The sequence below is a fragment of the Strix uralensis genome, chromosome 2 (genome assembly GCF_047716275.1).
Source record: "Strix uralensis isolate ZFMK-TIS-50842 chromosome 2, bStrUra1, whole genome shotgun sequence".
Classification (NCBI taxonomy): Eukaryota; Metazoa; Chordata; class Aves; order Strigiformes; family Strigidae; genus Strix; species Strix uralensis.
Window position 1 is genome coordinate 118,509,791 of NC_133973.1, and position 21,313 is coordinate 118,531,103.

General features: G+C 41.7%; 1 protein-coding gene across 1 annotated transcript in view; it reads right to left on the reverse strand.

Annotated features, from left to right (window-relative positions):
- Nucleotides 1-263: 263 nt before the first annotated feature.
- The window catches only part of FGF9 (fibroblast growth factor 9), a 28,835-nt gene continuing 7,785 nt past the window's right edge, over nt 264-21,313 (reverse strand). The window contains exons 2-3 of the mRNA XM_074860047.1: nt 21,197-21,300; nt 264-3,159 (exon numbers count right to left, since the gene is read on the reverse strand). Of these exons, the coding sequence (XP_074716148.1) occupies nt 2,914-3,159; nt 21,197-21,300 (350 nt within the window). The 3' untranslated portion in view covers nt 264-2,913. The remainder of the gene's footprint in view (nt 3,160-21,196; nt 21,301-21,313) is intronic.

Sequence of the window (21,313 nt, forward strand, 5' to 3'; positions counted from 1 at the left end):
GCGGGAGGGCTTCATGCCTTGGCAAAGGAGCTAAGCAGCACCCAGGTAATGATGGTTTTGCCCATCCCCCGCAGAAAACAAATAGAAATAACTCATTTTACACAAGTGACCGAACAGAATCTGTTGTTTGCTACCCAAAACAGGCCGAATTTGACCCAGTGAACCTGCAGGGAGTGGCAAACTGGACCATCCAGTCTCGCAATAATGCCTATGTTAAATTACATGTTTCTATATTTACATAAAGTCAGTATTTACACACCATTATGGGTTATTCGAGTAAATCGGTTACAGTTTATTGATATGGACTGCCATAAACTCATAACATTTTTCTTGCATTTAATTCTTTCTTTAGAAAAATACAAAAAAAATAAATTAAATAAAACATGTTAACTAGTAGTAATGATTTGCCTATGACTAAAAATCCAATTCAATTTAACATTAAAACTCAAACCGTGGCCTAGTATTGTGGCCTCAACTCATGGTATTTTTAACCTTTGCAATTAATTTCCTGGTGTATGTCAGATTTAGTGAACAAGCAGAGAGTTGTAACCTCCCTTCCTTGTGGTAGGGTTGATCTGTTTAATACTGGGCGATGAACCCTAGTCCTCCCCAGAAGCATGCTTTCTTTTCCTATGGTCCAGCATGGCTTTGCACCACCCAGACAAACGATTCAGCACCCGGTTGACCCGCAGGAGCCAAACTGCCTGCGGGTCTCAGCAGCTCCGAAGGGTTAAAAACAAACTTGTGGGCTGCAGACGAAGACTGTAAATTCCTAGGCAGTAACAGTCCCTAGACAAGTATGTCTAACTGTATCCTACAAATCAACTAACGTAATTCACATATCTTTATCATTCATAAACAATTATAATAAAATGCCACATTTTATTTAAGATTATTGATATCACTAGTTGAGACGTGTCCCCCCCCTACCTGCTTGAGTACAGAAAGGTCATGTTCGTTCAAGACACTAAGCCAGAGGTTATTCCAGAACAGAATTATGTTTCAAATAATATATATCACATGGACAAGAGTGCCTTAGAGCAAAAATTACTTAATTATGAATAGGCTACAAACTTATGTATAGCTCCTCGACAGCACATCTGTGCTCAGCCTCTGTGCCTCTGCAGACAGCCATGGGTGTCAGAACCAGCCACGCTCCCCACAGATCCAATGGCAAAGGTTACACTCAATGTAATGGCACTGGATTCAAATCCTAAGGGATACAACAACTACAAAATGCATTTGTCAGACGGACCTTACGTGATTTCTCTCTTTTTTTTTTTCCTTCAGGGTACTGGGGAAAAAATGCCTCTTCCTAAGGGTTAATTCCCAAATGGTAACTGCTAATCAACATGTTTGTGTGCTTAACATAAAATGCTACAATGCCTTAAATATTACATACTGTCAGCTCACTTATGGTTCACGAATATTTGAACATACTTTAGGAAAAAAAAAAGTCTAATACTGTCCCCCTCATTGTCATTATTGATAGAGATTTATTAGTTTCATTTTGCAAGTTTTACTTTAGGAAGGGTGCTAATATCATGTATTATGACAGTTCACACTGAAAGCAATTTTCCATAAAAGATGTTACAATGACCCCTATGGAACTTGTATAATTTCATAGTAGATAGTCAAGTGCACAAATAAACATGTTTACAAGAGTGATCCTGTTAACCTGGTTCTTGCCCTCTGAAACCGTTATGTGCTATTTGTGGAATCTTAAAATTAGTACAATTGTTGGTATTACTTATGTTGTTTCTGGCATTCTGCTTTAGGAAAAAAAAAAAGGCATGTTTATCATTTAGCTTTGGTATAATCTGCAGTAGGTTTTAACAAGTAGAATATATTCCAACCCCTATATTTTCCACAGCTGTGAAGTTTACAACAATGTAAGAAGTCACTTTATCAGAGAGGAAATATTACAGACACATAAAGTTGAAGACCCAGTTTTCTCTTTAATCCTCTGGGGGTAAGCTATGAAACAAGCAGTCAGAGTGAGGACTCAGTGTCATGAGTGGTGTGCATACTTGTACAATAATACGGGCACAAAAGAGATTGTCGCCTTTAGTACATGAGGGTCACTAGAATTTATTATTATTATTACCTTTTTATTGTTGTTTTTTTTTATCCATGCACCTTTATATTTACTTGCATGAATTTACCACAGGTTCATAGTGGCCTTTGCCAGTTTAATGCTTACAGAGCCTAGAGCTTCCAAAATGCCTATCTGGCCTGTACATATTTCATTAAAAATAAACTCTATATAATAAATAAATATATAAAATAAATAAAATGTTGCCTTTGGAATTTCTATAAATAAATTTAACTTTTTATTTTTATTTTTTTACTAAGAGGTCTTTGCTTTAAACTCAGTGGGGTGAGACCCAGAGAGCAATTAACTGAAAAGTCTCTTGTTTAAGTAAGACTGCACCCTCCATGCCTTTCTAAATGCAGCGTACACTTGAGCAGGCCACCAGCCAAAAATCCTGATGAATCAAAGTATGGCAGCTATGCTGATATATGATGAAGTACAACTGATCAAAAATTTAAAAGCGTGTCTATTCCCCAGCATGCATCAGGCCTTTCTCCTCCTCCTCCCCTTGGCTCCTCTCTCTCGCGCTCTCACTCCCATTCATCCTCTCCCTTTCTCTCTCTCTCGCACTCACTCTCTCGCGCTCCCTCTCATACTAAATCAAGCGAGTGGGCATAGGCTCTCCTCCAGGAGGACAAACCTTTAAGTGCAGAACAAAATCAGCATGTTCCATCCAAGCCTCCATCATACATTATGCATGCGACAAAGTTTGGCAACAGTGGAGCTGATGTGATGACACAGCTAATCAATAAGAACCCACCGCATGAAACCTTTATAGTGGTTACTTTTTAAGGGCTCAAGTGAAGGAATTGTCTTTGTCAACTTTGGCTTAAAATATCCTTATATAGTTCCGGTACTTTCTCAGGGTCCACTGGTCTAGGTAAAAAATGTGTAAATTTTTGATGCCGTTTAGTCCTAGTCCCTTCTCTTGGAGTCCCATCTTTATTTAACGCAACGTAGTATCGTCTTCCAGTGTCCACATGTTTATATAGATTTGAAGAATATGTGTTATACCAGTTTTCTTCAAACTGCTCTCTGAATACACATTCCTGGGTTAATTTTTCCTATGGAAAGAAAAGAAAAAGCAGTAAGGAGATAGATAGCCACAAAAATAAGCTGTTTTTAAAAGAATTACTATTTTCACAGCTTGAAATCAGTACCTCCTTGCTCAATTCACAAAATGAACTCAATATTTCTAGTTTTAGCTAAGTAAAGTTGTATTGCATTATAGTATTTCATTAGTATTGCATCATAGTATTTCATTAAGCAGTCATAAGGGTAGATAACTCTATGTGAAGAAAAAATTATTCTCCAAAAGCCTCACTCTCCAAATCAAAACTGAACGACAAAACTGAAAACAGATATTTTCATTTCTGATCATTCCCAAGCAGCTCACAAGACATGACTGGACTTACATAACTAATTGCTTCAATCGTGAGTGCAGGCGTTCGAACAAACAGACATAAATAAAGAAAACTAGAACTGGTTTGCAGAGCTGCAATACAATTTAGGGCCTTAAAATGTCTATGTCCTTTCATTGCATGGAGAACTCAATGTATTTCATTAATTTTAAAAGATACAGTTTACTATCCTTCATTTGGTTTATGATTTGTATCACAGAACCACAACCCAAGACAGCTTCAAACAGGAGCACAACCCCATGGGCCGAGACAAAGTTAGGTGAGGAAACTCCTCCAGGCTTCCTTTACTGGGGTTGTCCTCGTGTCCTGCCCTACTGACAGGACCCACTGAAGACATCAACCATTCATCAGATCCCCCTGCCACAGACTCCCACTCCTTCCAGTTCACCCACTTATTCAGTCTGTGTGTACCTCTCTACATCCTTTTGGTCTAAATAGATGAGGTTCACTTAAAAAGCAGCCACCTGATAACCAGATTAATTTTATGAAGAACTCACACAAATGACTGAGTAAGAAGACTGAAAAAAAGGTGGTGGAGCTCTAACATGGGAGAGCCTGGAAACAGTCTTTTCAGCTGGCACAAAAAACATAATAATGACAATTTAATATATTTTTTCATAACAAGAGTTCTCACTTGAATAGCACTCACACCAAACTGAGTTTCCAGCTGAGGATCAATTTCTAATTATTACAAAGCTCCACACAACACAGACTTCTGTGCATGTGGAAATTAAATCTTAAAACAGTCCTTTTAGATAGATACACAGGGAGGGAAAACATAGAGAAGGAAGACCAAGGATCAGATGCAGCAAAGCACCTAAGCCATAAATGTGTACCTGAACACAAGTAAGGGGCCACAGCTCAAGGTCCAGTGTCCCCAAGAAGCCATCATCCATGGCTTAATCCAGGAGCTTCCCAAAACCTACCATCACTGAAGCTTGCAGCTTGCCCTGGGACTGCAGGCACCTTTGGGGCCACCTCGGCTTCTCGGGACTCAGCTGTCATTGCTAGGTTAATGGTTGGACTAGATGATCTTCAAGGTCTTTTCCAACCTAGACAATTCTGTGATTCTGTGATTTCACTGCTGCTTTGCATGGCAAGCATGCTGCTCCTGGAGTAGAGCTCTGCAGCCCAATAGGGTTGGGGACTGGGGTCCCAGCCAGGTCCAAGGAGCCCTGTGCACCTTACAGGAGTCACCCAGAAACTATCCCATGTGGGGAGAACAACTCCTGCACAAGTGGATAGAGCAAGCCAAAGCACCCCTCTGAACTGAGTACTGGGCTGCAAAGCCAGGGTCCTCCTCAGTGCCTAAAGGTTTGGAATTTGGAGGTTTCTTCTAAGTTCAACCTGTGGCAGCTCCAGTAGGCAAGAAAGGTATCAAGTAAACAGCTCCTGACTTCCCCTTTGATGGGCATTGGGAACCTCATCACCCTTCAGGAAGGAGAAATCCCCTTCAGGACCAGGTTTTGGATGTTAAACACAAGTATTCACTGCAGCAGTGGCCATGTCCTGTGTGACCTGGGTGGCTGCAGCTTGCACAGGCACAGGAGGGGCCTGTGGCTGACAAGAAGACAGCAGTCCCATCCTTCGCACCCTCTCCTGCAGTTCGACCAGGAGACTTCCCTCCCTAGGGTCCAGCTGAGCAGCGCATGCAGAAATGTGAGCATGTGCATATGACGGCTGTATATAACATTTTAGAGGTGTTTCTGACTATAATATTTTTAATGTGCAAAGCAGCTCAAACATAGCAACACTCCATACTGGTTGTAGGGAAAAACAGCATAAATCTGTTTACATTAAATCCTTATCTATGGGCCAGATCCTGCAACCTCCTATTGATAATTACCTCTATGTCCTTCGACAGCTAGAAACTGCGGCAACAATGAGTATTACTGGAGCTCAGAGGCAGCTGAAAGTTGCACTCATTGCAGTAGCCCCCTTGTACAGAATCAGTGTATGAACTATTATAAAAACTACTCAGCTGCTGTAAAAATTGTCTTTAAGTACAGCTTTCATTAGTGTTTTATTTTGCATGAGATCTAAAATCACTTTGTTTGCTTTAAGGTAGAAGCAGAAGCTAAGGGGTATTATATGCTGGGCCTATAGGTCCATGGGGAAAGAGAAACTAATTCAAATTGTTTTCCTGCTCTCAGAAGGCAATAGGATCACATGACAAGCACTGCAGAAACACTCCCTGGTAAAAATAGCAACATTTTAGGAAGATATTTCAGTCCTGTCTTGAATTCATTAATTATTCACTTCATCTGCATTTTTTTTTAGCATCATCATAAATTTCTATCTTTGAAAGAACAGTACTTCCCCATGCCCTGAAGGGGAAATTTTAAAATAGCCTCTCTTTATCTGGCAGGTTTGATGGATCATGGCAGTGCTGTGGTACACTTAACTAGCAGACCTTGAATAAGAGGGTTTGCATTGTACTGTGCTCTGGATGAGTTCAATGGATTTCAAGCTTACAGATTCAATCTTTATTTTACAAGCTTATCCTGTTTTAACTTTTCATCCTCTTACAACACAGCTACATATCTTTTGTCCTTCACCAAAATTCTCAGAAATTCATGTATAGACAGCAGGCAAATACTTTAACATTAACTTGCAGAACATGAGCAGAGCAATTAGGATGCAGGTTCAGATATGTAGGGACACTAGCAATCACACTTTCAGAGAAGTGAAATAATTTCTTTATAAATTCATAAACCATTTCCTTCTAGGACACCTAGAAATTGTGGTTGTAGTCAGGAGCACTGGAGTAAATTGGTGTTGGTGACTTTGGATCGGGCCCTGAAAATAATGCGGGGACCAAAATCCTAGCATATCCTTCTTCCCATGCCCTGGAAGATCCTTACAATAATGGCTCATCTAGTACCACGACAGACAGAAACCAATATCCACTAGGATAGTCATCTATGTAGAATTATAGAATCATTTAGGTTGAAAAAGACCTTTAAGATCAGTGAGTCCAACTGTTAACCTAACACTGCCAAATCCACAACTAAACCATGTACTACCAAAACACTACCTAACACTAACTTACACTCATGTTTTGAGCACACATGCCTCTATTCAAGCCAGAAATTAGAATAATACAGGGGTGAGGCTGGTCCTCCTGCCAACAAGCACCTTCTTGCCTCACCAACTTAGAATGGAAAAGCCTTGCTGAAAGCCTACTCCCCCGGTATGGGAAGGAGATGGTGTTTCCTGATTACAATTGGCTTGCATTGCCCCTTCTTGCTCACAGTCAAAAAACCAAGATTTAGCCCTAGAATACAGCCATTTTTGCATGCTTTTATTCTAGCAACTGACTTCTCTATCATTTTTCCAGTACCAATACTTCCTTGCACCATACTTAATGTCACTAGACATCTTTGTCGAAGACTGATACAAACATCAAACATACTCAACTAGAACAGCTATGGAAAGCAACCTGCACTCCTGTGAAAGGGGAGGCTGCCTGCCTTGATCAAATCATTTATTTCAGGGGTCAGATGAGGAGGTGACCTCAAAATTATATAAATCAGATGTTGTACCACATACCACATGTTTTCTTTGAGGACTGTCCATAGAGTATTGCACTACAAAGTGATTGATTCTCATTTTACTACATTTCCATGCTTTATCTGTTGAGTTTTTTTTAACATGTTATTTAATTCAGAACATTCAAATAATTGAATTATGCAAAGATTCACATATCACAAGGGCAGAAACCCAAGGCAGATTTAATTTAGAAGTCTGCTAATGCCTGGTCAAGCAAACCCTGAATCCCTTTCCCTTCCTACATTCTCCACCATCTAACCAGGGAGAAAAATAATTACGTCATCCTATTTCCAGGTAGATTGACTAAAAGTGAGATTGTAAATCAATAAAGTACATAGTTACAGCCATCACAACATAATATTTGCCAGCTTGTTTAAAAATAGATATCCCTGTGAAGCAGCTAATTGGAAATAAGTGGAGATAGGCAAAACACATGTACACTACCCATAGAATGGTTTCATGACTCTAAAGAATGGTATGACATTTGTGCTGCTTAGTAGTTGAAAGCAAAGTACAGGATCCTGTATAAAACACATCAGTATTCTTTTTTCTTTTAAATAACCTTACAGAGCTAAGACTCCTATTTATTTTGTAACCTGACAAAAGGAAACCCCTTCAGACCACCAGTCCTAAAATCACAACAAACACATTTCATGTCTAGCAAACTATTCTGTTCTATGCCACATACAGTTTCCCCTTTTACAGACTGCTACACTGATTAAATAGACACTTCACAAGAAAACACCTAATCTAGAAGTCCAAACAGCTATTAACAAGAAGTATATGTGATGTAGTCAGCACTTCCTACATACCTGCTGCACGTTATCACCACGTTAATCCACCCTGTCTCTAATAAAATCATGTTTAAAACAGTCTCCTAATAAATTCATGCAAATCCCTCATTATGGCTACATGACGTTAATAAAAACTGCATATGTAGCAAAGACAAACAACAACAAAAAAATCCCTATTCTCTTCCAAAGTGGTTTTCTTTGCTGTTCTGACTACAAACAGACACATTTCACATGCAGTTGGCCCTTCCCATGCTGTAATGCAATCAGCCTCTAGAACATACTACTTTCAGCTAATAATTAACACTCATCCAGAGCTGTCATAAATAAAGGTGTAGTTTAGCATTTGCTGTGGTGTTGTCTGATCTCCCATGTTAAGCCTGTTAGTCTCTGGCTGGGTGGACAACCTCCAGCCACAATAACAAGGCAAAAAACAGTGTCTGAGCAGTGCCACTTTCCTTTCCAAGTTAGACAGCACTGTGAGGCAAGCCCTGCACACTGTCTGACTTGGTGGATGTCACAGAGTTTTCTTTGAACAGTTTCTCCAAGTAGTGTTTTTTCAGAATGCTTTGTTTAATAATTTGATAGAACATGGGGAAAAAAAGAAGAGAAAAAAACATCTGCCAAAAGGACTAGCTGACTGTTTGTTTGTGTTTGTGTCAGGGCTTCTCCAGGAGCACTTCAGAACAACAGCAGGAAACCCTGAGGGGCCAGAAGAGAGACCAAGCAAATAGCCAGGCTGCCACTCACATACATGCATTTCATATTTCATGGCACTTTTTATAAGATGAGGGAAATTAGGCAAGATGTCCTAGCAAAACCACAGTTGGGCAACTGCATTCTCCCTACCTGAGGCCACCTTGTACCTTCACAGAGATGGAGCATTCATCTTAGTTTCTCCTCCTAAACTTCTAGTTAATTTGTATAAAGTTTTTATTATACATAAATCCTCACCAAAAAAAAGTGTGACTGTTCTGTACTACTGCCATGGAGCAGTTATGAGCATGCTTAAAAACTAATATTTTTCATACAAAAAGCTTGTAAAGTTCCCAAGCTCAGGCAGAACCTGCTCCCCTTGGGAGCGTTATCATCAAAAGCCACAATAGCTACACAGATACAGACACCATGGCACTTCCACGTCCCAATGAAGGCTACAGAAAAGCAGAGCTTCCTGAGCAAAGTAAGCAGACTCCAGCATCAACAATAAAATCCAAGGAGACTGTCAGCAGGGATTTCATTGCTTCTCCCCTTTGCCCCACTGCCTCTCTTTTCCTCCTCCCTTGCTCTCCACACCATCATGGACCTCCTCTGGAGGAACCAGACTGGGATCCAGCACTACACTATCCCAAGGTTGTTTACAGAGCTCTTCTGACATGAGCTGCAGGAGGATGAGATGCCAATTAGGCCTCCATCCATTTTTGCCACTGCCAAATCCACAGCTCTTGATTTTACTGATATCCACTCCTTTGTGATTTCAAGTTTGCAGCATCTGTCAAACTTTAAGCATGCCCTCCCTGGACATAGAATCATTATAGGAGAGCAACCCCACTGTGCCTGAGCTTGCATCTGCCAGCACAGGCTGTCTACCAGCAACCATGTTTATGTCCATAAAGGTTTCATTTGGATCTGCCCAGCCAAGTGCATTAGATGAAATCTCATTTTCACCTAAACACCCAGCGTCTGCTTGTGCTGCTGTTGGAAGTAATGACAAAGCTCCAGGGACACGCCTTGGGCCACATAAGCTGTCACAGAGCCATTTCTCTGGGAGCTGAAGAGCTTCCTTCTCCGCGCCACAACAGAGCAGGACAGGGACGAAGTCAACTCTTAAAAAACAAAATAAACAAGCAGGTGTGTCCCCCTCCCTTCTGCGCCAGCAGAACCGGGCCCACACTGTGCCATTTACTAGTCACACTTCTGACCTCTATTTTATTTTTGGTTTCCCTGGCACAATCAAGAACTGCAGTCATCAATGTTATCTAAGCATCTAATTCATAACGCTTGGCTGAACCCTTCCAAGAATCAGAAAGCAAGGTGGTATGCAATCTGATATGGGGGCCGGAGCCAATTTTTAAAGAAGACAGGAGAAAAGTTCCCATCAGCTTAAATGGAACTTGGATCAGGCATGCAATGATAAAAAGGCAACAAATATTTTAAGAACTAAAAGAACCATTTCAGGCACGCTCAGATTTACTGAAAGCTGTAACTTGACCTACCCCGGCTCCCCACTCCACAAATTCTCTTCTATCAAAAGAAAACGTGTATGTCAAACCAGGGCTATTATCCTACAGCTACACACACTCTCTTCAGCCTGAAATACTAGTTAAGCTTTTAACTGAATAGAGATTTTTAAATAAAACATGCTTTCCTTAAATACAACTAAGATGGAGCATAGCATCAAAGTGTTTTTTCAGTATTTTTTACTTTGCTTACAGTATTGTTTACTTTATTCTCTAAGCACAGAACACTGGGTTAAAGGAAAGATAGCCCTCCTTCAGCAGAAAGTGCTGCCTTTTGCAGGAGCAGCTAAACTCACATGCTGAAAGACATTGTAAAGTGGGTGATAAAAAGTACTTAACCTGCATGAGTCTCTACACTCAGTGAGTACCCCCCAAACTGGATTTATCCATCCTTAGACAAGCACCTTATCCCTCAGCTTCAAGGTGTCATCATAAAAACAGCAGAACACTCAGGGCCCTTCATAAAACACTTTGCCGTGGGGACCAAATAATTAAAATACATATCTAGTGATGAAAATGTATGCTGTAAAAGTACTTCATGTTTTATTCTTTCAGCAAGATGATTTGGTCAAGGAGTGATGAACAAAAGCCTGTCTCTATATTTTGTTATTGATTTTATGTAAAGGTACCTGCTAGGTACTGGCTCAGAGGACAGGCACATTACTGACCACATTGTCATTCTGGATGGGGGTAATCAAATAAACAAAGCTTCACAGACTCACATTTTGGAAAGATCCAGTCCTCCTTGCTGAAATTCCAAACATCCCCTAGAGTCTTGGAAACCAATACATTTGCCAGAGAGATTTTAAAATCTACAGCACTTTGGTGGGCAGTACAGCAAAGGGTTGGTACTCTAAGATCTTTACCTGGCAGGACTCAATTGCATATGCAGTTTAAGTTGTTTAAAAATGAGGCCTTTTAATTTCCCACCTTTTTTGGACACAAAGGAAGGCCAGCATTTCAAAGAGTTGCTGCTGAAGAAAAGATGTCAGGTTTGCCCTTTTAGACAGCAGTGCTCCTCCATTGGCAAACATTTCTCATAAGTGGCCTCGCCAGAGATGACTCTTTGGACACTTCCCCCATTTCTTTTCCCAGAGGCAATCCCACCATAAAATCATGGATCTAGATACACAATTTTTAGAATTTCACTTTCTGAGTAAGACAAAAAAGATTTCCCTAAGATTTCTCAGAAAATCCACATATCTTTGGTGTTGCTATGCCCTGTCTTAGGTTCTCAGCGACAGAGCCGACCCAGCCTTTGGGAAACACTGGAGGAAGTTGGGTGGCTCTGCTCCTCTGTGAGCCCCCTACTCCTCACACACACATACACATCAGTGGACCTGTCTTTCAGTGGGTCAGACTTTAGCCATGCAGTTAATTTCAGCAGTTAATTTCAGCTTTGATGAAAGAAGTTGTCAATCTGTCAGGAAAAAAAAAAAAAAAAAAAGATATATAATAACAACTTCAACAGAACTGGTGACTGAAATGCTCAAAGACCAGGCAGTTGGTCTACCAGGTACCAGCAGCACACGGACCTTCCAAAGAGTTCAGATTTTTAAGGTATAAAGAAAAAAAAACTGATTATTTTGTTTAAATTTTACAATATTTGTATATTCTAAAATGATTCAAAGGATTTTCCTGAAGTCTTCCCCAATAAGTTTCCTGTTCCAAATCCAGATTACACACTAGATGCTGTCCTAACAAAGGCATCAGCAGGCCAAAATCCCCCTTGCTATGCAAAAGCAATAAACATTTACATGTTAAAAGACTGTCTTTAGATTGCAGACTCTCATGTGCAGGAACCCTGTCTAGATTTAGGTTTTTAAAATGATGAATACAGTAGAGCTCTTATCTTGATTGGGGTCTGCTGACACAACCATAAAATTAATTGGTGGTTTTACAGGAGCAGGTCTAATCCTGATTCCATTGAAGTCAATGGCATTTCAACCATAATAGAATCAAGTCAAAATTTCTCCTGAGTCACAGTTGCCTCCATAATTGTGTTAAATTTGAAGAGTAAAGTTTAGCAGATTAAAGATACACAGCCTGGGCCAGACCTCAAAAGCATGCAGCATCCACACCAGAAGCCAAGTTTTTCCTCAGCAGCAGACATGGAACACGAATAAAAAATCTGATCTTGAAATCAAAAGTAACAGCAGAGGTCTGCCTTTTAAAAAGGAATGAAAAAAGAAACCGAAGGGCTTTATAGAGGGCGGAAGAATGGATTTGCACTGTAACGAGCTTTATTTCTTAAGCTTTTTGAATGCAACACAAATGAAGTGCATACTGCACATCACCAAATCAGCCTCAGCACATTCAAACGGCAAAGCAAATCTCAGCCTAGACAAAATCCCTAATGAAGTCCCCGCAGGGCAGACTTCTTCTACTCTGTCTTTGAAAATAATGAATGGTAAAATGAGAAAGAGTGCCACATTCACATCCCACTGGCTCCTGAGTCAGAAACAGAGCACATCAGATCTTTATCTGATGCAGCGAATAATCCCCAAGCATATCTCAGTATGTCACTGCTGCTGATGCTCTTTTAGCATGTCACTTCAACATAGTATTCTCAGATCAACTGAAGACACTGAACCTTTTCACACCTCCGTATCGTTAACACGGCTAGCTCCAGAAACATTCAGGGCTGCAGCGACTCGGGAGCTACTCAACTGCAAAGAACTGAATCTGAAGATATTCAAACTGAACATGTCCCACACTTCCTCGCTGGGTAGGATTTGGGTTTGCAATCCAGTTATGCCACTTCAACAACTGCTCGCTGTCGACAGTGCGGTACTCAACTCCTCTCCCATCCCACACTGCAGCTGATCCTCCCGTTGAGCACTAGTGCTTCCCCAAACAGGCAACAAGCCAGTTCAGGAAGCTAAACCGGCAGAGAAGCAACCCTACAAAAAAAAGGCAAGTTTTCTTCTGTGGCTTTAGATTCCTAAATTAGCCTCCTGACAGGTCAGATGGGTGCTGGAGTTGGAGCAAGGAAGGCAGCAGAAGCACACAGCGGAGGCGGGGAACCAGGACTGCCCTTTCTGGAAGGGGGTTTCTGCAAGGTGTAAGATCACCTTGCTTCTCCTCAAGCAGCACCTCTAATCTCTCATTTTTGTAAGAATACAAAATTTGAGACATCTTTAGTTAGGGGAAGGCAAATCATTAAATTAAGGTTTAAGTAGAATCTTGCTTTATCAAAGCTTACCTTTATAAGCACACACATATATAATTTAATTAATCTAATACTTTCCTGTCTCAGGCATGTAGTGAGAATCCAAGTTCAGCACAGAATTGAAGACCAAGGTAAGGATATTACTGGGCGTTTTCTCTCATATAAAATTATCCTCAGATCTAGTAAGCATCTGGAATTAAGTCCTCAGAGGAAAATCAAAGACCCACAGGACACTATTAGTAGGTGTCCCTCTTTGGTGACAGGTGTTATAATCTGTGAAATTCTGATTTAAAAAACAGACTGAAGCCTTAGTTTAAAAAGAACCACAATAGCTGCAGTGTCTCACAGAGCTTTCTCCCATATAATCTGTGTTAAGCATCTGATTCACCTATCAATTCTTCCTACACCAGTATCCACATCTCAAAAGACCTTTTTTTTCTACGGAGTCTCATACCTTGCTTGAGTGGGTTTAAGTTTCTCTCATCCCCAACGCTGGTACCTGTGAGGAACACCATTTAACAGTACCCAGCTTTCAGCAAGGCTGCCCATCCTAATTCAGAGAGAGGCTATCTGCAAAGGTGAAGTAGATGAGGTTGTAGACAAATCTTCCCAAGTAACTAAAGCTTCAGGGCTTTTCTCAGACCTATGCCTTCCACAAAGAAAACATTCACAATTACAAAGCTGTTTCCTACCGTACAGCACAGAGAGAAAACATTTATGCTTCATTTCCTACCTCCCTGCAAATACTCCTCAGGCCAGCTCAAAATCTTACTTCTTCACGACCTGAAACTTCTTCATTATGCAGCCTACGCTTTCTTGTGACCCATTCAAACCAATTCATTCTTGTTCTCTATTTCAAGAACTTTTTTACTCTCCTTGGTGTTAAACCTCAATGTATTTACAGAGACCAAGAGCATACCCTCTCAGTTTTCATTCTGCAGGCTAAATAAACCAAGATCTTTAGACTCTATCATTTGATAGTCTTTTCATCCCTCTGATTATCCCAGTAAGCTCTTTCTGCACCTGTCTGAGTTTCAATTAATCTTCTTTAACACAGGTGACCAACTGCACTTTGCATTTAGACTGGATCCTACCAGTGCCGTATGCAGTGGCACTGATTGAGCTCTCCCTGAGCACCACGTATAAACATTTTGGATATTTTAGGTCACCACGTCCCTTCTGTGAGGCTGCCTTCTGTGCTGAAAATACTTCCCAACTTTGCAACAATTTCAATAACACACTACTACTTTTTTTATGACAAGATGTTTAATGTCCCTAATAAAAAACAGGGAATAAAATCAGCTCAAGGACCAACCCATAAAAACTCCCCTAATAGCTTCACTCCAGTCTAGTACTTTTCAACACTCCCCACTGCTGCCTTCTCTTCAGTTTTTTCACCATCTATCATCCAAGTCTTCTACTAATACTCATTTTACCCACTGTAGCAAATGCTCTCTTCTGCGGGTCATACCTAACACAACCCTGCAGATTAGCACAACCGTATTTCCCATTTCTAGAAAAAGAAATTCCTACCAAAATAAAATACTAGGCTTCCTTGAAACTATTTATCCAGCTTCAGTAAACTCCTGTTCCCTTTTCATTTATATAGCTAAAAAAGTTTTTGCTTTATATTTTAGTATATGTTTCAGGGCCCCAGTCAGCTTTATTGCAGCAATTTCCATTTTATCCCTGTGCTTCCACACCTCTAAGCCACATGTTTTTCTGCAACCTGCCCTTCTCCCATTCCTCACAGACCCTCTGCCAAGCACCCACAGCCTATTAGTCTTCAAATCCTTCCTAGCAGTTTCACCCTTGCTGGGATACCATTTCCACAGGATTTCTGCATCTCTGACAATGTTTCAAGTTTTCTTCACATTCAGAACCATAAGCACCTTTTGAACTGGTCCTCTTCAGATCTCAAAGTTTACCCTTTCATATTAGCTACAGGCCTGTTTCTTGCAACTCTTCTGCTTAAAGCGGATTAACTCAGGAAGACACAGGTATCTGTTACTGCTAAAAGACACCATCGGGTTTTTGATCACAGGAGTGCCAGGTTTTCCTTGCAACTCAGCCACCTCAGGAACTTCCCTCTGCCTCTCTACCATTTGTAACATTTATCAAAAGGCTCTTTATTATTTTAGACACAAACAGAAGGGTGTTAAACCTGCTGCCATAGCCATTATCCCTCCCGGGATTTGACCATTCTCACCCTAGAAGTCTGCGCCTTCACTCAGGGGAAATTGCATTTAATTGTCCCTCCAGAAATTGTTGTGTGCTGCAGCTGTCCTGTTTCCAGGCTCACCTCAGCCACAGGCACCTGCATGTACTGTACTGACAGACAGATAATCCAGATTATTAAAAAAAAAAAAAAATAAATCTGAAGCATATGGAATCGCTTTAGATCGGAGGTGTTTAACAGGAAAGTGTGAATGATACTGCAGGGTAATTTATTTATCTATCCTATTCTTAGATATCTGTAGTGACCATATACTTGGCCCAAATTCTGTTTCCAACATGCACCTTCAACCTGTTTTTTTCTTCATGTTGTTTCCGTGCACCTTGACCTACCATTTGAAGGGCTGAACAATTCCCTTCCCTTATTTGCATGGGAACATAAAAGATATTTTTAGAATGCAGCAAAACAAATCCTTACTTAGACCAAGCAATTCTGAGTTTTGAAAAACTTTGAAAAATTGTCCTTTATTTGTCAAAAAAAATGCTGTTCACCCGTCTTTGTAGCTGCATAGTCCTTCCAGGACTGTGGGCACCCAAACAAAAGCACAAAACACTGCAGGTGCAATTTTGCTGGGACAATGAAGAGGCATATCGTCACCTCCCCACAGACTTACTAGGAAAACATGCTTCTTCAAGGACAGTACTCTCTCCTCCTCCACCCGCTCCCCAGTAGTTTTAGGAACAAAAGGTGGATTTAGTGTCCCAAAAACATTGAGACAAGCAAGTTTTCAGTTAATTTTTGAAGGACAGCAATTTATTACCCTGTTACAAGCAGTCCTAAATCTGACTTTGCAGCACATATCCTCTAAGTCCGAAAACCAGAAGTGAGGAGCGTCCCTCCCTGGCTCTACATCTGCGCTCTTCGGCTCTGTCAGCACATGAAGCCTTTCTCGCTCTCTACCCTCCCCTCTCCTTCCAAACACTCCTAGCCCTCTCCCCCTTCCCCAACAACTCCACTCCTGCCCTCCTCCTCCCCCCCTCACAGCTCCCCCCTGTAGCTGCTCCAGATCTTCCAACTCCCAATTTTCCTCCTAAGCATCCAACCTGAGCTGCCTTTTGTCACCTGCCAAGAACACAAGAAGCAATGCAGACACCAGCACTTCATAGAATCATAGTATGGCCTGGGCTGGAAGTGACCTTTAAAGATCATCTACTCCAACCCCTCTGCAACGAGCAGGGACATCTTCAACTAGATCAGGTTGCTCAAAGCCCCATCCAACCTGGCCTTGAACACTTCTAGGGAGGGGTACCTACAGCCTTTCTAGGCAACCTGCCTAGAGTTTCATCACCCTCATCATAAAAAATTTCTTTCTTATATCTAGTCTGAGAAGAGGAGTGAGGCAGGCCCATATCCATGGGAGATCAGTGGGGCAGGGATGGCAGCAGTGGGATGTAGCACAGCTCTCTACTGCAGGAGAGCCCAGGACAGTGACGGCAGCTGAGGTGAGGGTGTCCCATTGTCCTGCTGTGCTCGAGGTAGCACAGGACTGCCTCAGAGGACAGCCTGCAATGCAACTAATGGGCACCCCATGGTGTGGGTGACATTGCTGCCTGCCATGCGGGTGCCAACTGTTGATATTCCCAAGGGCAGCAGTGCAGGGCAGCATGAGGGTGGGGAGAGCCCATGAAGGCATGAAGGTCATGGGACTGAACAGAAAGACCTCCCTCACCCCATGGCATGGCACTGAGGAACACAGCTAACACTCTTGTCAGAGGTGTTGGCAAGAGCCGTTTGGCGTTCAGGAAGGAAAAAGGTCTCTGTGTCTCATCTTAACACCCTTTGGGTCCTATCTGTAGTTTGGATTTTTCCTCCTCTCCAGTGACAAGCACAGTAGCTGTTGTGAAACATGATGAGTCATAGCTGCAGCTGCAAGGGGAAGGCAAGGTAAAGGGAGAGCAGGAACAGAGCGAGACAGGAGGGAAAGAAAGCTGCTCACACCAACCAGCCTCCAAGTCTATAGCTATATAGCTATGTGGCTACCACTGGCTTCTCTGCAGTACCACATACATGTATCTTCAGTGTTCCTTGGCTAAATCTGTGGGAACTTGAGAACAACCACCTTATGTTGTATGTTTCTGCCTGAGAGCAGCATGAGAGTCACTGTGCTCTTTTAAGCAGAAGATGCAGTAGAAACTTCCCCCTGTAACGGTGGCAAGTTGGGAAGTTTGTCAGGCAGCTAATCTAGGAGGAAAGAAGCACTTTGAGAAGGCCAAGAGGAACATGTCTGGATCAAGATACGCTGAAACTGCCTTTACTGTTGCCTTTCACAAAAATTGGCAGCAATCACCCATTCTGGCTGCTCTGCTTCACCATATGTCTGATCTCCAGTGGCACCACAAATATGCTGGGAAAAATTTTCGTGTGCCAAATGTTTCAAACACAAATATAGAAGGAGAGGAGTCTTTTAGGTCGCTGATTTGATTCACACCCAATACATTTTTCATACAGTAATTTGAATATAAATATGATAGTATCATAGACACAGGGCATCTATTCTGGCAGTTTCAAGTGCTGCAGTGCTGAATGCCTGCAGAAGCACACCTGCTTAGATCCACAATGCTGATGTAGAGCAGGATCAGGTATTTCTTAGGTTGCTATTCAGTTGTGCATGGGAAACAGTGTACCTGAGTGTACCTGATCCATGACAAAGCTAATGCTTTTCATGGTCCTTAGTGAAGAAACCAAGACAGAGAGACCCACCTTCCAGCACAAGGACAACTTGCTGGTGCTACAGAACAGTTCAACTCAAGTGACCGCTCTGCTTAATTCAGGTAAAAAACTTGAACTTTAGCCTATCACGTATCAGTCTCAAAACTAATTTCAGTTAAAGTGATCTCTTCTCTCTCCAGAAAAATAATCCTGTGCTGGACTGTGCTCTGCTTCTGGTTCAGACTGCAACATTTGCTCCATCAGAGAACTTCATATTCAATTAACTACATTTTTTTGACCAAAAGCAAAACACTGTCACTTAAAAATGTCCAGCCAATTCTACATGAAAATCTGCTCTGAGGCCTGCTTATCTCAGTGTTTCTACGAGAGCTGACAGTTGCTGAAATATAGGCACTAGGATTGCTAGTGTTGACAAGGCTTTAAAGCATCATCACGCTGAGTAGCCATTAGAGGTTATATTTCACTGGAAGTAATGTAATTCAATTATCATCACTCTTTAGTATGTCCCATCTCTGGAGGCTGACAATAAGCCATATCATCCATCAGATTTTAACCTGAACTTTGAATTCTGGCCCTATAGATTGCCAGTTCTCCATTATGAATGGCTTCATATTTTTAGCGTCATTTCTTAGGGAAAAGAGGTTATCCAATTATATTGTACATCCATCTGCCTGCCTGTCTGTCCTTCCTTAGCTTTTCAACCAGTTTCAATCAAGAGGCAAAGGTCTTCAAGAAAATTAAGTTCCTATCAGCTTTGCAACTAATCAGAGGCAGAGTAAAGAAGAGAAATCATTTGCACGTCCCACTTGGGAGTGGTGAGCTATGTAATCCCTGCAAACTGACAGTCTGGTGAGCATGGACAGCTAACGTTGTCTCTTTCTCCTGGACAGCTAACTCTGTCTCTTTCTCCATGCAAGAAACACAAAAGGCTGGGGAATTTGTGTTACTGCAGGGACAGAAGGTCAGGGAGACCCATGTCTTGAACTGTGAGACACAAACCCCTAGGAAAACAGGCTCCTTGTATAACTGCTGTTCATGGAGCAACTATTTTATTAACACAGTGAGCTTAGCAATTTACAAAGAATTTCTTGTGCATATTTCTTCAGCAAAGAATGTTTTGAGTAATTCACTCTGACAGTCAAACATATTGAAAACACAAAACATAAACTGCATGGAAAAGTGATGCAACATTTGCTTTCCCAAGTCTATGCATTTAAGCTCTATCGATAACCACATTTTCTGAATATCTGAAGTGTAGGGTAACTGATTCACTATGTTTAAACGATTACTCTTATGATGATTATCAACATTACTGATTCATATTACTGTTATTGTTCTGCCTTTTTGCCATAAAAGCACTCATGACTTCCACGGTTCTTCATCCCATTCATCAGCTGTACAAGGATTGTAACTTACGACAACTTACTCCCCACAGGCAAGTTGTTTACATCTGTCATAGCATCCATTCCCTTTCACTCTTCCTCTCCATCCTCCCAACTTTCTCCTCCTCCATATTGCTATTTATGCCAAATCCCTTTTCTCTGGCCTTTCCCACTCACTGGTTCTCACCATCTCTGCATCTCCCCTTCTCCCATGTCTACACATTCTCCATCCCAGCCTTGCCCCTCATTCTACCACCTCTTTTTCTGCCTCCCACATATAGTGTCATGATCTGTACCTTCTAGCTTCCTCCCCTAGCCTGCTCTTTGCTCAGAAGACAGTCCTCTTCCCCTCTCTACCTTCCCTCTCTCACACAAAATGTTACTAGAAAGGGATCGGTGAACTTGGACACCCCTATAAAAACGCTTCTGCTGGACCTTCCTGGTCTCACTTCTTCACACTCCTCCATGGATCACGTATATGAAAGCTGGACTTCCCTCGTACTCCTTCTGTTTTCACCTGCCCACTCATCACCATCTTCTTATGTTTCCTCTCACTCTCACTGATGTCCCACTTAGTTATCTACCCATCTTTTCCCCGGTTACCATTACTCCCCTCTGACACAGGTATTTTCAGCTACACCTGAAGCTACTATCACTTTATACTCCTTTTTGAGTGTCTCTCTTTGCAATGTTTACACCATCAGTCGAGCATTGACACCTTCTCCTCTGTGCTTCTAATGGACCTCACAGCCTCTCTTCACTTTAGACATTTCTTTACCCTTCAAACCTGCCATCCTCTTCCTCAAATACAACTCTTCTCTAGTCCTTGTCACCTTTGGAAGTTGATACTTTACTGCTAGAAGAGGTTGGTTTCTACTATTTGGGAAATTACCTGATCGATTTCAGATTCCCCTTGCCCACGATCTACCCTGGGTGTGAACGCCAGTGTACATCAGATGTCTCAAGTATTCCCAGGTAAGAGTCATGTTGCACACGCGTGTGCTTGCGTGCACACACACATGTAGGCTGGTTTGCCAGCCTAACTCCCACATCTGAAAGATCAAGTTTTACTCCTCCCTCACACCTGTTACTCATTCCTGCTGCCAACTTTCAGGGAGCAAGCACCAGATGAACTTTCAGGGCAAGATCACCAAGCCTCATGCCCTCATTCCTATACTTTTTATAACTTTTATCCACACCTTTTTCTCATTTTCTCATCCACATATGCCACCTTTTACTTTCCCTTCTACTTTCTTTTGTCAATTCCTACAAAGCTCTCTGCCTAAGCACAGAAGGCAGTAACTTTGTCTTGTTTTAGGTCTCTACTGAAAGGACACATTTACAAATCTTACAGTACATCCTTTAGTCTTCAGTGACCAGCTCTGGCCATCAGTCTCCATTGCTTGTATCTAAATTGATATCCATTTGCATTATCGCTCCTTCTTGATTTTGTCACCTTTTCCCTCTCCCGTATTCATTATACCACCCGCAGGGTCTTGTTTCGAATTAGATTGCAAGGTATTTAGAGCAGTAAAAAGTGCTTCTACAGCACCTAGTGCAATGGGAGCTTGTAGGAGCTAGCAAGTATTTTTCCCACAGAATGTAAGGCTTATGACTGCCCAGGGCTAGCAGTAACTTACCGAGCCATACAGTTCCCCTTTCTCATTCATTCCAAGGTAGAGTCCACTGTCGACTCCTCGGATGCTGACCAAGCCCACTGCTATACTGATAAATTCCAGTATACCTATAAAATGCAG